Genomic DNA, 15,489 nt, shown 5'->3' with positions numbered 1-15,489 from the left:
AGGAGTGTTATGTAGCCCACGCTTGGCCATTATTTGGTCGGTAGGACTTCCATTTCAACGAGTCGGAAGGATCCTTAAATGGTAGGCCCTTGATTTGTTGCCTGGTAATGTCAGTAAAGTGTTTCCAATAGCTGGACATTTTTGGGAAGTGATATTTATGAGAACTTGAGAGTGATTTGTGTAATCAAATTTTGGAAAGGTTCTTAAATAAAAATAAATATAAAGAAAATTATATTAGAATGATTTCTTAAAAATGGGGTGTTAGCAAGGGATATAAGCGAAAACTTCGTAAAAGCGGGCTGTTATCCTAGGGAATATAAGAGCTAATTTCTTAAAAATGGGATGTTAGTGCAAGGGTCATAAGCGAAAATTTCGTCAAAGCGGGCTGTTATCCTTATTATTCTATATAAGTACAAATTTCTTAAAAACGGGCTGTTAGTGCAAGCGACATAAGCGACAATTTCGTAAAAGTGGGCTGTTATCCTAAGGGATCCTAAGTGCGAATTTCTTCAAATCTGTCAGTTAGATCATGCAATAAAGGATAACTGAAGCGGGAATTTTTTTAAAATCGGAGTGTTTCAGTACTAAATCTGGTAGTTTCCGGTATATTTTTCCATATTTTTTAATCAAACTAAATACCGATTTATATTGTATTACAATTTTTTAAGTGATATTGCATCAGCTGAAATAAAACGCTATATAGTATTGACTCAAAATCAAACCGAGGAGGGAAGAGCGGCAGCGAAATGCAAAAGATACACGAATTCGAAGCGATACTCGAAACAGAAGTTGAATTGACATTGTTGTTTGCACATTCTTGTTGTCATCGATATTGATGGTTGTTGTTATAAACAAACTAATAAAAAAAAAGAATCGGAGGGAAAAAAGTGCAATGTCAGGGAATTAAAAAGAAAAAAAAGAACGGTCGTTTATTCTTACAGTTTCACTTAATTCAGCAATATGTAATATACAACAGGCATAGACACTTGAGTATATTGTATTTTTTCGATTGCTGTAAACAAGTTTATTTATACACTGGCGAAAAAAAAATAATAAAAATTAAATTAGAATCAAAGCGTCAGACAATTTCATAACAAAAATTTGCATAAAAAACGCGAAACAAACAGCGGCAACAACAACAAAAGCGAATGGCCAAGAAAAAGGGAAAACAAGCGGCTGCCATCCCGAAGTAAACAACAAAAGTGACGTCAAAACATTGGGATAGAAAGGGACTAGCAGAACGAAAGAGAGATACACATACACATATTGGCAGCGGCGGCGGCGGCGGCGGCGGCAAAAGCTTTTGTAAATGAATTTATTTAATAATCAAATGGAAAAAGCAAAATAATAATAAAAGCAAAAACAACAACATTGAAACAGACTGTACTCAAGCTTCGGGCCGCCTCTCTTTACGCTTCCTCCACCTCTCTCTCTTCCAACCAAATGGAAAAGTGGAAGTGAAAGAAGCAACAGAGTAAGTTTGGTTGTGTGTGTGTGTGTGTGGGGGAGAGATGGTGGGGCATGCGCACGCTGTTCTCGCGAAGCTGGTCCCCAACTCTTCCGCTCTCTCTCTCCCTCGCTCTCTATCTGGCCAGCTGAACAATCAAAACAAAATGGGGAGCTTTTGGCGCTCGCCTTTCGGCTTTGTGGCCGAGCTTTGGGTACTTTTTTATCAATCGGTCAAGAACGTTTGTCGAGCGCAGAGCCCAAAAAAATATTAAGGGAGCAGAGCTACGGACACACACTCACACCATTACTACCAAGTGTGATAATCAAAATAAAAAGAACAAAAAGCATTAAAAGGTGCAGAGAAATAAAATCGAAAATAATATAATTAGTTCGGTTTGTCATAATTTCGTTGGTCATCAATTAAAACTTGTTTCTGGTTTATCGGTCGAGAAAAAACACGGTTTTGATATAAACTTATCGGCATTTATTCAAACAGAGCACCTACCCACCTAACACCGCTCTAGACTCGTTTCCGAGGCAACTGAAACATAAAAATCATTAAGAGACAACCACTAATTTGCATAAATAAATAAACCGACAAACATAAACGCTGCCAAACTTGACGAATGCGTTGGAATTCGTCTACAGAACTAATATATATAAACGGCAGTGTGCGTATGTACACAAATATATACATACATACAAACAATATAGTATATTCTTATTAGAAGCACACTCCAAAACAGAAGAGCGGGACGGCCAGCTGTCGAAAGCCCCCCAAAGCCGAACGGTCCAAGTTCGGCTCCCCGATCGGGTCCACCGCCGATCAGTTAGTTGTTCGCAAAGCGCTCAACTGCTCGGTCGCACCTCGGAAATCCACAATCCGCAAAATTGACAACAAAAACCCGCGCGAACTGAAATCTTAGAGCACAGAGTTGACACATAATTTGTTGTAAATTTTTGCCATTAATTAAAAAAAACGAGTTTCACTAAAATATTATTGAGTGCGGTCTTGCAGAAGTACATACCAGAGTTATAAATTGAAACTACTTTGTAGTGGTACTGATAAGATTTACTCGAAACTCTTATCACATCCTTACCGAGTGTGTGTTTAGTGTGATTCCGGATGATACGCATTCATCGGTCTAATGTGCTTCACTAAATGTATAAATTTCTGTTTTAATCGCCACATGTGTGACCTAGTTTAAACAAAAAAAACTGAAACACACACACGCACCCAGAAAAATAACAATGAAATTTACATATAAACGCGTCCCCCCACCATCCCAACTTGATGTGATTGTGCCCATGCATAATAATTAATAACGAAAACGAGGAAGAATTAAACAAAAATAAAAATATCAATTAATTTGTGAACACACGGGGGAATATGTTTAAACTTTCGTGCATTTAATGTGAAATTTTCAAGGAAGTAATATAAAAAGGTCTTACAACAAATCAACACCAGCATCGTTTCTTGGCTTGTTTATAAGCAACGAGGTGTAAAAAGGAAAATCAACCAGAAAGAGAGGTGGGTACAATGATATAAAATACTCGACCTCATAATCCAAATAAGAAAAATTATACCATACACAAATTTTGGGAATTTATTTGATCATTAAACGCGTACGACATAAATCTTTATAGTTCACAACTCTGGCCATGCATGATGTGATTACAATTTGCTTTTCTCGAAAGCATGCTTTTCAGTTTTTCCATTTCCCTAAGCCGACATTTTGGTAATTTATGATCCCGCAGGCCAATTAAAACATTAACTTCAAGCCAGAAGGGGGGGTCTCATTCCGAAACAGAAACCGAAAACTACAAAATCAAAATCTAGCCCTGCCCTTTGAAATGCGAGACCGAGAAAAGCAAAGCCCGCTCCAAACAAAAATGAGCAAAGCCTAGCATATAAACCTATAAACATTTCAAGTTTTATTTATGTATCGAGCACACTGTTTAGGTTAGACACTACACATATGTATAAAGTCGCGGCTCAAGTTTAAGCTCATTTCCTGTCGCCCATACGAAATTATGGTATTTTTAAGGGGATCTATCATGTTCCCCGGGGTCTCAGAACTGAAGAGGCCAGCAATTTTTGTGGAATGAAAATATTCCAATACTAATTTTTTTTCATTTGTGCAAATAATCAAAGACCCCCTCACACTCTTACAAAATGAAACAAAAGAAAATCAACAAAATTTCTGCTGGGTATGGCAACAAAAAATTAAATTAAAATTGATTTCAATTTGAATTTTGTTCGGTCGGTTTGGGTTCAGTGTCAGCGCGAAAATTCAAGGTTGAAAACTGTTGACTTTGCACAAGAAATACTAAAATAAAAGGCACACTAGCAGCATGTGTGAAGAGCCAACAAAAAAAGTCAAGCTAGCAGAAAGGCCTATAATGCTGTCCATATGTTGGGCAAACACTATTAGAAAAACAGATCCAACTCAGTCTTACTTACCCCTCATCTGGAACTGGAGCCGGTTTTAATGTAAAGCTCTGTGCCACGTTAGGCGCCACTTTATTGCGTATACGACATGGTTACTGTCTAGACTCTAGAGCGGTGACTTTTCTCTGGTTTTAACATAATGTTCACTTTCTAAATCCATGTATAATTTATTTCCGAATGACTCAACAGTTGAGCGCACGATAAGAGCCATAAAGTTGGCCGGCAATAAAAAATAGGGCAGAGCTGTAGGTGATAAGAGGGTATGGGTATTAAGGAATTAAAAGAATAAATAGGAAGGAAATTGCTAGAAAAATCTGTAGATCATCAGATCTATGTGTATTAAATGCAGATGCCATAAGGATTCAACAATGTAATCATCACTGTCGGCAATGATAGTTATCATAACAGGTTCCAGTCATCAAACTTTGCATAATTAAACTATTTACAGCTTAGAGATGTATTAATTCATTTACAAGCTGTCGAAAAATAGGCAGTTTTGTTTACATATTTATACAGAAAATGATTTAGTTAAGTGGGGTTATTGCATCATTATCTTGATTTCTAAGCTTGCTTTTATTTACTTTTCAATTGATTTGTTTGATACCGATTTTTGAACACACATTATAATAATTTTGTTGAAATTGCTGACTATATATTCTATATACGGTCATTTGCTTGGCCGGCCTGGCCTTCAACTTTCTTTGTTGTCTCTCTGGGAGGAGATTTTTGTGATCTTTCCAGAGGCTGTTCTGCGGATGCGGCCATTAAGCAAACTTGTTTGCTTTTCTTTCAGATTTCTTTCCTAAAATATTTCAACAAATATACGTTTATATATTTATTCATTTTTTTTGTATATTTCCTAAAAGGGTCTAGTTCTATTTTTAACGCCGATAGGGAACTAGCTTCTGGCATTTTCGAGGGGGGCGTAACGCTTCCTGGAATAGAAATTTGTTTTCGTCCATTTATCAGTGCTGGCCGAACAAAACACTCATTGGCCATCTTTTGTGTGTTTTTATCTCTTGCCAGCCAGCCAGCCCAGCCGGTCGGTCGATAAGATAAGTTTCTCGGCCATCCCACAACCTACAAAGTTGTGTGTGGGTCGAGGGACGGACGGTCGAGCTAAAATTTGCAAGTGCCTGACCCATTGAGCGTATTGCTTATCATCCATTGTCGTCGGTGCCGGCACGCGGCTCTGGGCTGATAGCGCGGGACAGCTGACAGAGCCAGACGCCTCTGGAGAGGGTCTCCGGCCCCTGGTCTCCCGGATAAGGAGGCGCGAGAATCGGACCGACGCGTCGGCTCACGTGTTCCTGCCTCCTCCCGCGTCACCAGACCAGACGCAGTTTTCGCAACCCTTTCAGAATGCATTTCTATTTATTTAGCTGTCTACTGTCTACCCTAAAAGCCAAAAGACATTTCGATCACGATTTCTATTCAACAAAGTGGGACTTCTCCACGGGCCAGTATCTGGTATTTGTTTAAGTATTCAGACGACTTGTGCTAATTTCTTTTTGTGCTGCTAAATCGATATAAATTGATTTTAATTATTTATCTATTAGCGAACTGGTGGGGAAGCGAGTAAATTGTATTGTACTCTGTTTGATTGGTTCGATATGTGGGGTCTCTTGAAAGCTATCCCAAGTATTTTTGGAACTTTTAGGAATCAGGGAATATTATACTATGTATTATGGTGTGAATTGTTTTAATATGAGACTTTTGAAACCTCCTATGTATACTTAGTTCCCCGATCGGTGTCTATACCTGCCGTATCTTCCTCTGCCAATTAATACAACAATTTACAATTTACGTCAGCTGTTTGTATAAGAAGTATATAAAGTATAGAACAAAAAGCAAAACAAAAACCGAACGCGAACGCGACAGAGCGTGTTATATCATCAATTGCCAGACATTCGCTATGCTATGCTAAACATTCCGGCATATGAATACAAAATAAACTACGAAAAGCTAGAATCGAATACCCAAATACACTATAGATAGAGCACCTCCTCCTTATATGTATACCCCTGAACCCTGCTTGGCATGCTAACTCAACATTTATGTGTCTATTTTCTGCCCCATCGCTAAACAGGGTCACTAAAAATAAGTCGAAGGAGCATGCACTTCGTTCTGCGGTGGCTACCTCAACATTAAAATGGGTGCTTGTGTGTGGGAGGTGTCGGTTTATTTTTGTGTGGTGGTGCATGCAAATACTGCGTGTAACTAAAATTAGAGTACACTCAGAGAAAATAGGGGCTTTGAATTGCTCCTCAATCTGACTGTTTAGGTGGGAAAAGTGATCTAATTTCTTCGAGTGGGCCTCTAGGTGGGGGCCACAAAGGAAAAGCTAAAAGTGACTTGCACAAAATGCTAAACAAAGAAATGGCCATAGTCTTTTCGCAATGAAAGAGATAGGGCGAACGAGTGAGAGGGAGATGGGTAGCAGCCCCAAGAGTAAGAAGGAAAGAGCACGCGTGTGGAAACTGCATACAGTCGGAACATGTGACGGGGCGATGACGAATGTCGAAACAAAAACAAAGCAGGAGGAGGCAGAAGAGGGAAGGATGAAAATTATAGAGAGCGCCACCTATCCACCCCGCCAACCCACATCAGGCATTGACCACTGCCACTGACCCATTGATAATGCGGAACGGAAGTTTCGCCCGAGCAGCAGAGTGGCTTTGGTTTTGTTTTTATTTCAATTTTTAGTCGATCGTTTTGTTTTGAACTGGTATTCGTTTTAAGTGAAATACCCCATCAGAGGAGAATATTGATAATGCATCTTTTTGGGAGGGTTTTTTTTCAGAGAGAGTGTGTGTATATTTCCGATTAAATATAACTGATAGTTTATTTTTTGAGGAAATTAAAGCGTCAATAGTTGATAGATGCAATACCTAAGCCTGTGAGTTAGTATTAAGTATACGACCTGTAGTCCAACTAGTCACACGTGGCTTACAAGTATTTCCTAAAGACTCCCAAATGCATTTTATTAAATATATAGCCAATTTTTAGCCAGAATTCCCATTTCCTAGTGGACTCGTGTTTAGCAATCGTGCAAATATGCCCTAGGAACGCTCTATACTTACAAATAGCGCAATCAACAAGCATATGAAATCCCACACACTGACAAATAGCAAATATCTAGTATAAATTCTGGCGAAATGTAAAAGCTTCCATGCCAAGAGCAGACATTTTGTTATTGTAAACCAGAAACAACAACAACAGCAACAACAAAACTCGTCAGTCAAGCAAAGCTACAAAAGCTCACACTATATAGCCAATACAAATAATATATACATACATATATAAATAACTAAAGTCTACGAAGATGGCGACAAAAGCAAACAGACGGAAAACATATGTTACTCACAGGCCACAAACAAGAGAACCGAAAAGAGCGCCCACGCTCTCATCTAAAGCTTTTTACAAGCGTCGCGTTTTTGTTTACAACTCTACACAGCCTGCCACCCCCAGTATGTGTATGGGTGAGTGGAAAACAAAGGCAACTCTGCGATAAATTATACATTCAAAACAAAATATAAAAAATAAACAGTTTTGACCTTGAGAGTGTGCTTTAAATTTGTTCTCTCTCCCACTCAAGCTCTCGGGATCTCTCCTGCTGTTGATAGCAAGCCACGCTAACTGTTTTTTTTATTTCGATAATTATTATTATTGTTAGTGCATTATTTCATCGTCGGTTGAAATACAAACTCGTGTCCCCAACATGTGTTATTAATATCGCAAAACAAAAAATATATATATAGAAAATGTCAATCGGTATCATTTTTATTTTCATTTCCCTTTCGTTGTTCAGTTAGTCACACAGAGTGCACATTGGTCACGGATTCAGCTGGAAATTTGTACTTTAACCCGGTATGGGAATTACCTTCCTAATGCTCTTCACGTGCTCGCAAATGGGTTTTTATTAGTTTACTTAACTTATTAAAGTGAAGATTCATAAGGGAAGAATACTGATTCAATGAATAAGGTAATATACATCCATAGATATTTCATATTATTCTTAAGTTATGTTTTTCCGGTAAAAGATACACTATTGTATCTATTCTTTTGTGCTCTTTCTCTTCTCTCGCTCTTCGGCTTCGACTTCGTTATCATATGCTTTTGGATCAGATGTTCGTCGGCTTCCCGTTTTCACCAGCACTTCTCCCGCCCCACCAACAAACATTTCGCGTTCATTAACTCTTCGTGTCTGTGTGCGTGGGGATTTTTTTTAATAGTATTATTCATTTTATATAGAAATGCTTGTTTAGCGCTTATTGTGTTTGCTCGTCTTCTTGACTTTTTCGTACGATTCCACTTGGGATTTTTTTATGGTTTTTGTTTTTGCTTTTTTTTTGGACAGAAAATCTGTAATAAATTCTTGCCTATTTCTTGTATGTTTGTATGTACAGCCATATGTTTGTGGTATATAAGCGATAATATATAAGAGCTCCCCACTCGGGCTTTTTTGGTTCCTATGTTTTTGGTATTTGGTTTGGTTCTCAATTCTCGCTTTTTATTGTTTGGCCTTCAAGGCGTTCAGCTACCTTTGACGAATATTAAACAATTTCAAGAGGAAATAGCAATAATGTAAAGAAACCAGAGAAACAAGCATATCACTTAGCAAAAGTAGAATTTTGTGTGTTTGTATCTCGAGTGGCTGGCTCTCCCCCCCAACTCTCCCCCCAACCATATTATAAGTTGTCTTTTTGGTTCACAGCTTGTGACCTTCACGTCTGGGGGACGGGGATGGGGCATTACAAAGTTCAAATCGAAATCGGAAGTGTAAAGCAGAGACCCTTATCGGGTATTTTGTAAACTTATCGTCAGTAACGTCAGCAAAGATAAGCCAAACAAGGGGATCAAGATACTATAACTCATTGGGAGAGAGGCCTTTTTGAAAAATATTTATTAATGGTATTTTGATTCCTGAAAAGTTCACCTCTTTCTTCAAGGCAATTTCCTCTGAAATTTCCATAATGCGCCACAAAATATTACGATCCAAATCCCCTATACTAGATGCACTTTTCTTTCCTGATTTATGAACATTAAATGGAAAATGAGAATGTTGTATTTTCTTTTGTAAACAAACTAATTAATATTTATTGTCGGGGGCTACAAGATGGAAAACAATAGTAGACAGAGGAGGCCTTTCACCTGATCGAGAACCGGTAGTAGTGGTTGGCCAGAACCCGAAAATGGCTTACTAATTTTTTGGCAAAAAAAAACCTTGCCATTTCTTGACTCGCTCTTGTTGATGATTTCTCCTCAAAATTTTGTTGTTTACCAAATCAAAGAAAAAAAAAAGCATTTGATGGAGGGGAGTATGGTTAGAGAGGGGATCCTATCTCTGTTGTTATTTTTCTGCCTTAAAATAGGCGATAACCAAAACAATAACAAACGCTGAATATTGTTGAGTTGGCTCTTGGATTTGCAAATTTTTTCAGACTATTATTGTGTTTATCTTCAGAGTTGTTAGTGGCGCACAAACTTGTTTTGATATTAGTTTTCAACCTGATGAGATTAGGACAGATTGTGGCTATTCCCAGAAAAGGCCAAGGGAAAGTTACTCTTATATTATAGACTATATAGACCAACGTAATCTTGGAATGACTTTTTCAATTAGTTTACCACACCTTATGATAATTTATTTAAAATATATACAATCACGTGTCTGGAGCAACACGTGAGTCTAAAGATTAGCAGCTGCATGGGCTGTTTAGCATAAAATATATGATTTTATGCAGTCTAATGCTTTCGGAATTGGGCTGAAAACCAGTAAGCCAAGGTTGTCTAGCCACAATAAAAGCCATAATGTATTCATTTAATTAGCTTCTGTCTCTTTTCTCGCCATAACTGCAACTGGCTATATCTGATATCCATATCTCTCTGATTTTTCCTTACAGAAACTTGGAAGTTAACTGCGCAATCGCAGCGCAGTTGCTGGGCAACTCGCTTCCTTGGGAAGCCATCAACTGGGAGAGCAACTGGAGCAGAGGATTCCCCCTCGGCAACACCAGAAACAACAACATGACCGAGAACCAGTTGTACCCCATGTCATCGGAATTCTTTGACACCGGTTCCAATAGCAGCAGCACCACACTCAAGTACGATCTTTACTCGCTGGGCTCCACTGTTGTGGGTGCTCTGCCTACGTTGACTATCAATACGGGCTACGGCAACTCCACTAACAACAACAACAACAATAACAGCAGCCACAGTAGTAGCAGCAGCAGCAACTGTTCCACAAGTACCACCAACACCTGTAATGTAATGCTGAGTACAACGGCCATAACAATACCACGCAGCAACAACCACCATCATCCGTACCAGCAGCAGCATCATCCCAGTCCGCTCCTCTCCTTGCCCAGCATGATCCACCAGCAGCATCATCCCCAGCAGCAGCAGCAACAGCAACAACAGCAGCAGCAACATCAGCAGCAGCCCCAGGAGCAGCTGCAACACCCACACTTGGCGCTGGGCGAGCTCTCGGACTTTGGGCTCGATGCCTTGGATGCGACTTCCTTGTCGCCCACTCTTCTCCAGGACGTGAGCCTCAGCGCAGCTTCGCCATTGAACACCACATTGTACAATGGGAACAGCAGCAATGCCAGTGCTGGAGGAGGTGATGGGGGCTCTGTGGTGGGGGACAGTGGTTTGGGTGGAGGGTTCTTCGCTCCGGACATGTCTCACAGCCTGAGCCTGAACGTCGTCACCGAGCAGGTGATGGGGAACGAGCTGCTCTACGAGATGACGCCCAACTCGAATGCCATGTGGAGCGACATCAGCAGTGCCATTATTCAAACCAAACACGAGCCATTCAGCCTGGACGACGACTACATCTTTCCCAACGACAAGGCCGAGATCCAGGCGGCCGATCTGTCCGATCTGAACGGCGGTGACTTCCTGGACGTCATCGGGAGCATTGAGGACTTTTTGCCCCAAACCGCTGTCTCTCAGAGTGTCAACTTCCTGCTCTCGCCGCAGGCCCAGGGTCAGAACAACCTTGTGGCGCCTCCCATGGAGCTGCTGCAGCAACAGAACCAGAATCAGACGAATCAGCTGCAGGTTGGAAGCCTTCCGCAGCTGGAGACGCTCCTGACACTCACCCAACAGCAGCAGAACGGTTCCTTGACTAGTCCATATGAGATCTACCACAGCACGCCCCAAAAGCCGCAACAGCAGCAGCTGTCCGCCAGCTTTTCGCCCGGCAGCCAGGCCTCCCAGTCGCCCTTGACGCCCCCGCCTCCGCCGCATGCCAATCGTCCGCCGTACCAGCAGGTCAAGTCGCGCAACATGCAGGAGCTGATCAAGAAGGGCTTCCCCATGTCCTCGCCCACAGACCGCTCCATTCTCAGCCAGTCGGCGGCCCTCAGCCCGGGCGGAAGCAGTGGCTTTGGCAGCTCGGCCTCCGGAAACAGCACGGTTGGCAGCTCCCAGACCCCGGGAGGAGCAGCTCGCAAGTCATTTGGTTTTCAGGGCGCCGCCGACAGCTCGCAGTTGAGCCGGCTGAGCTCCTCAGCTCCCACGCACCTGGGACTCGAACACATCTGGATGCGCCGGGAGCCGCGACAGCATTTACTCTCCACCGGCTCGCTGGCCGAGGCCGAGAGCTTCTCGTCGCTGAGCACAGGCAGTGTCCTGTCGCCCGATGGCGTCGATTTCTCGCAGGACGACGAAGATGACAACTCCAGCGAGAACAGCGACAACTACGATGACTTCAGCAGCGACAATGGTGGCTCTGGCGACGAGGATGAGACACGTACCTCGACGCCGAACCACTTGTCGGGCAGCAAGGGCAAGGAGCGCTTCTTCTGGCAGTACAATGTCCAAGCCAAGGGTCCCAAGGGCAAGAGGCTGGTCTTCCAGTCGAAGCTCGAGGATCCCCATGTGCTAAATGAGGTGACCGATCCGGTCTTCAGTCCCACTTGCTCCGTTAGGGGTATCAAGGTGTATAAGGTAAGATGATGGACTTTAAGGCCAAAAGTTCTGGAAATAAATAATGTATTCTCTCTCATCAACAGCACAGCGGAAAGGCCCGCAAGGGCGACGGCAACGACCTGACCCCCAACGCCAAAAAGCTGCACGCCATTGGCAAGGAGCTGGACAAGCTAAGCCGCACAATTAACGACATGACACCCGTCTCCGAGCTGCCCTTCAACGTTCGTCCCAAGTCGCGCAAGGAGAAGAACAAGCTGGCCTCGCGCGCCTGTCGCTTGAAGAAGAAGGCCCAGCACGAGGCGAACAAAATCAAGCTCTATGGCCTTGAAATAGAACACAGTATGTTTCCTCTATAGAACCTATATTGAAGATAAAAATATACTTATTATTTGTATTATTTTAGAGCGCCTGATGAGCGGCATTGCCGAGTTAAAGCAGGCTCTGGCCCTGAAGCATCGTACCAAAAGCTTGGGAGAGTCCACCGAGGAAGTGGATCAACAAATTGCACGCATTTATGCCACCGCATCATGTTAGTAAACTCTAAAGACTATATCTATATAGATTTTATAAAAATATATCATCATTTTAGCTGGAATTCGCATTGCGGGAGGTTCTACGGATTTCGTGAACAAGGTGCTGGAGAACATGAGGGGCGGCATGCCAAACGGAGGCCTAGAGGAGCTGCGTAAATCATCATAGACCAAAAAGAAAATATATAAAGCTAAGGAACCGCCCATCAAGATTAGTGTTATCCAGTCTACATAGAAACCAGATACAGAAAATCAACCTGAAACCTGAAACCTGATTCAGTGGCAGAATGACTTTGGATTTGGAATGAGATCAGTAGTTTGGCGAAAACCACGTTCTGTTATTATAAATTGTTCTGCATGAGTGATATGATATCGATAACCGAGATATAACTGTGATTTAATGAGCCTGGGCTTAGTATGTTTTGTATGGCAGGAAATAGAGGAAATATTTTTTAATTTTCACACTACCACACTGAAAACCTTCAAACCAGAGCAAAAAAACAAAAAACAAAAAAAGTGAGAAACTAAATTCCTTTTTGAAAAACGCAACATTAAGAATTCGATACAAAACAAAAAAATGTAAAGAAAGAGGCAACCACACAAACAAACAAAACAAAACAAAAACTAAAAAAGAAAGATAAAAATACGAAATTTTGTTTAGCTGATAAGATTGTTAAGGAAAAAAAGGGAAAAAGAAAGTGAGACGAGCATGTAAATTGCTACCAGTTTTACCTGCTTAATGAATAAGGGTTTTTTGTCATTTAATTGATTTAATTTTGATCGGGGGAAACGAGATACGAAAATGAAATGCTATAAATATCAATATCGAAAATAAGTTATATACAACTGCGATTTATCTGTTTAAGTTTTGAATGCTATATTAACTACATCTGTATAATTTGGTTCAATGTTTAGTCGTACGTTTTTACATCCAGCTAACTACGGAGAGAGAGCTTTTACATAGAACATATATATATCTTATATATAATACCTATTTACTACATTTATCGGTAAACCTATTTGTTTTTGGCAAAACATCCAATATATATTTTAATGGTCCTAGGATTTTGTTTTTAAGTTTTTCATTTTGTTAAGACAAGCTTGCTTGTATGTTCTATACGAAACTTGATTAATTTACTTATATGGAATAGTTATACTTTGTAAACCTACATATATACATACATGCGTGGTGATATAATTTTAATTTTCTTTTTATGCGTTTATTTCTTGATGTTAACTCTAGGTTCGATTCATGCTTGTACTCTATAACAGAAAATTGAATATCTTTAAGTTTTCTATTCATAATCTTTTGCATACGAAATACCTTCAATATAAATCATAATTTATTAATTTTTAGGCACACATGATGAAAACATTTAAAAGGCTTTTCAGTTACAGTTTCAGTAAAGATTACTTTTCACTTTTTGCGGGCTACTCCAAAATTTAATTCATTTTTTGTACAAAAAAAAAAATACAAGAAAAAAGAAACAAAAAACTTAATCCAATTTTGAGTTTTATTCTAATTTGCTCTGCTTCGATGCTAATTTTGTGATATTTGTATTCAAGTTTTCTTTGTTGTGTAGTTAGTTTTGTGGTCGGGTACACACCTCTTCTTTTTTGGGATATATGTACGTACTTTCCATGGAACTATATATTTGTAGCCTTTCTTACTGCTATTTGTTGCTTAACGAGTTGTGTTCAGTTGATATCAAAAGGAATTAACTTTCGGAAGTAAGAACTACATTCTAACCGGGGGGATACATTCTAAAATGGTAACAGGATTGAGAATGAGAACGAAAATACAAATTACAAAAGTGATTCAAGTTAAAAACTTAGAACTTAGGCACTCGTATCACCTACAGCGATGAAAACGTGAACATAACAAATTGTAGTTGTTAATTTTAGGCTTAAAACAAGTACAACAACAACAGCAAAAACAATTAGAGCGCACATAAATTATAAATTAAAACACTAAATTGGCCATCCAGTTTGTAGGGTTTTCAAATTCATGTCCTGGGAGCTTAACCTCATTACATAAGTGATAAGAATTCAAAATTACAATTTAGATGTTTAGGAATTTAAAAAAAAATAAATAAAAAGGAAAAGGAAGAGCAGACGCCCATCCACGCCCATTTACACTCACCTACACACAAAGTACAAGCGCAAGCAAAATAAAAATAATAATATATATGTGCACTATGCATATATTATATCATATTTAAGTCAGATTTGCTTAGGTATCTTAGGTTTGGGCTTTGTGTAAAAAGTACAGCGTAAAGTAAACAGAATTCAAGGCGAAGCAGCATTGAACGATAAGCACGACAGTTCCTCAGTGTTTAATATTGTATGATTAACATATTAAATATATAATTATAATTATATATGTGTATATGTATACATAATGAAACAACCATTTATACCTAAATGTTACGGTTATTGTAAATGTGTGTGCTTTATATAAATGTGCTTCAGAGAAACCAATTTTATATATTTAACGAAACTAAGAAAACTACCTCAAAAACACGTTGGAATAGAAAAGTTCAAGTTTCAGATTCGATAACGAAGCAACAGAATTACCAATTGAGAACTATATATAATTTATATACAATACATTAAAAAACCAAGAGCCTGATTCATGTGTCCATTTAAAGCATATATACATATATATATCTATATTAATAACAATATTTGTGTATTTTCAAATTATTTAAAATTAGGTATGAAACGCAAGTGGAAATTGAAATTCAGATTAGATAGTTCTTCGGTCAGCCGGAAGAGATCAGATTCCGACAACGAAAAATGAAAGAACCAGAACCAAATAATAAAAGATATAACATTTATTTGAAAAACTCCGAAACTTGATTGATAAAAATTATAAAATTAAGAGAGCATGAATAAATATTGATATAAAAAACAAAAAACTGTGTTGAAAATTGCAAATTTTGTATGCATATGCATTAAGCAAGGATAAAATGAAGTTAAAACATAACTATTATGTCTAAATAAACACATGTCAGATGATGTATGTATGTCGAAGCAAAACGATTGTCTATCTATAAACATTACAAAATACATACCAAATTATAATAAATAATGGCGAAAGCAAAAAACCCAAAATAT

The 15,489-nt window shown here is 39.4% G+C and overlaps 1 protein-coding gene across 2 annotated transcripts; it reads left to right on the top strand.

The window, feature by feature from the left end:
• Positions 1-1,676: 1,676 nt before the first annotated feature.
• REPTOR (repressed by TOR) lies at positions 1,677-15,290 on the top strand. Of its 2 annotated transcripts, XM_017236364.3 has the most exons (5): positions 1,677-2,980; positions 9,805-11,857; positions 11,923-12,178; positions 12,243-12,368; positions 12,429-15,290. In XM_017236364.3, exons 2-5 carry the CDS (start codon positions 9,929-9,931, stop codon positions 12,536-12,538), a joined length of 2,421 nt encoding a protein of 806 aa, XP_017091853.2. In that variant the 5' UTR covers positions 1,677-2,980; positions 9,805-9,928; the 3' UTR covers positions 12,539-15,290. The 2 variants fall into 2 exon arrangements, with proteins under 2 accessions (XP_017091853.2, XP_070136990.1); XM_070280889.1 differs by lacking the exon at positions 1,677-2,980 and having other exon boundaries at positions 12,245-12,368.
• Positions 15,291-15,489: the final 199 nt, after the last annotated feature.

Source organism: Drosophila bipectinata, chromosome 3R (genome assembly GCF_030179905.1).
Source record: "Drosophila bipectinata strain 14024-0381.07 chromosome 3R, DbipHiC1v2, whole genome shotgun sequence".
NCBI classification, from domain to species: Eukaryota; Metazoa; Arthropoda; class Insecta; order Diptera; family Drosophilidae; genus Drosophila; species Drosophila bipectinata.
The sequence above is the reverse complement of the archived record's forward strand: the minus strand, read 5'-3'. Positions and strand labels throughout refer to the sequence as shown.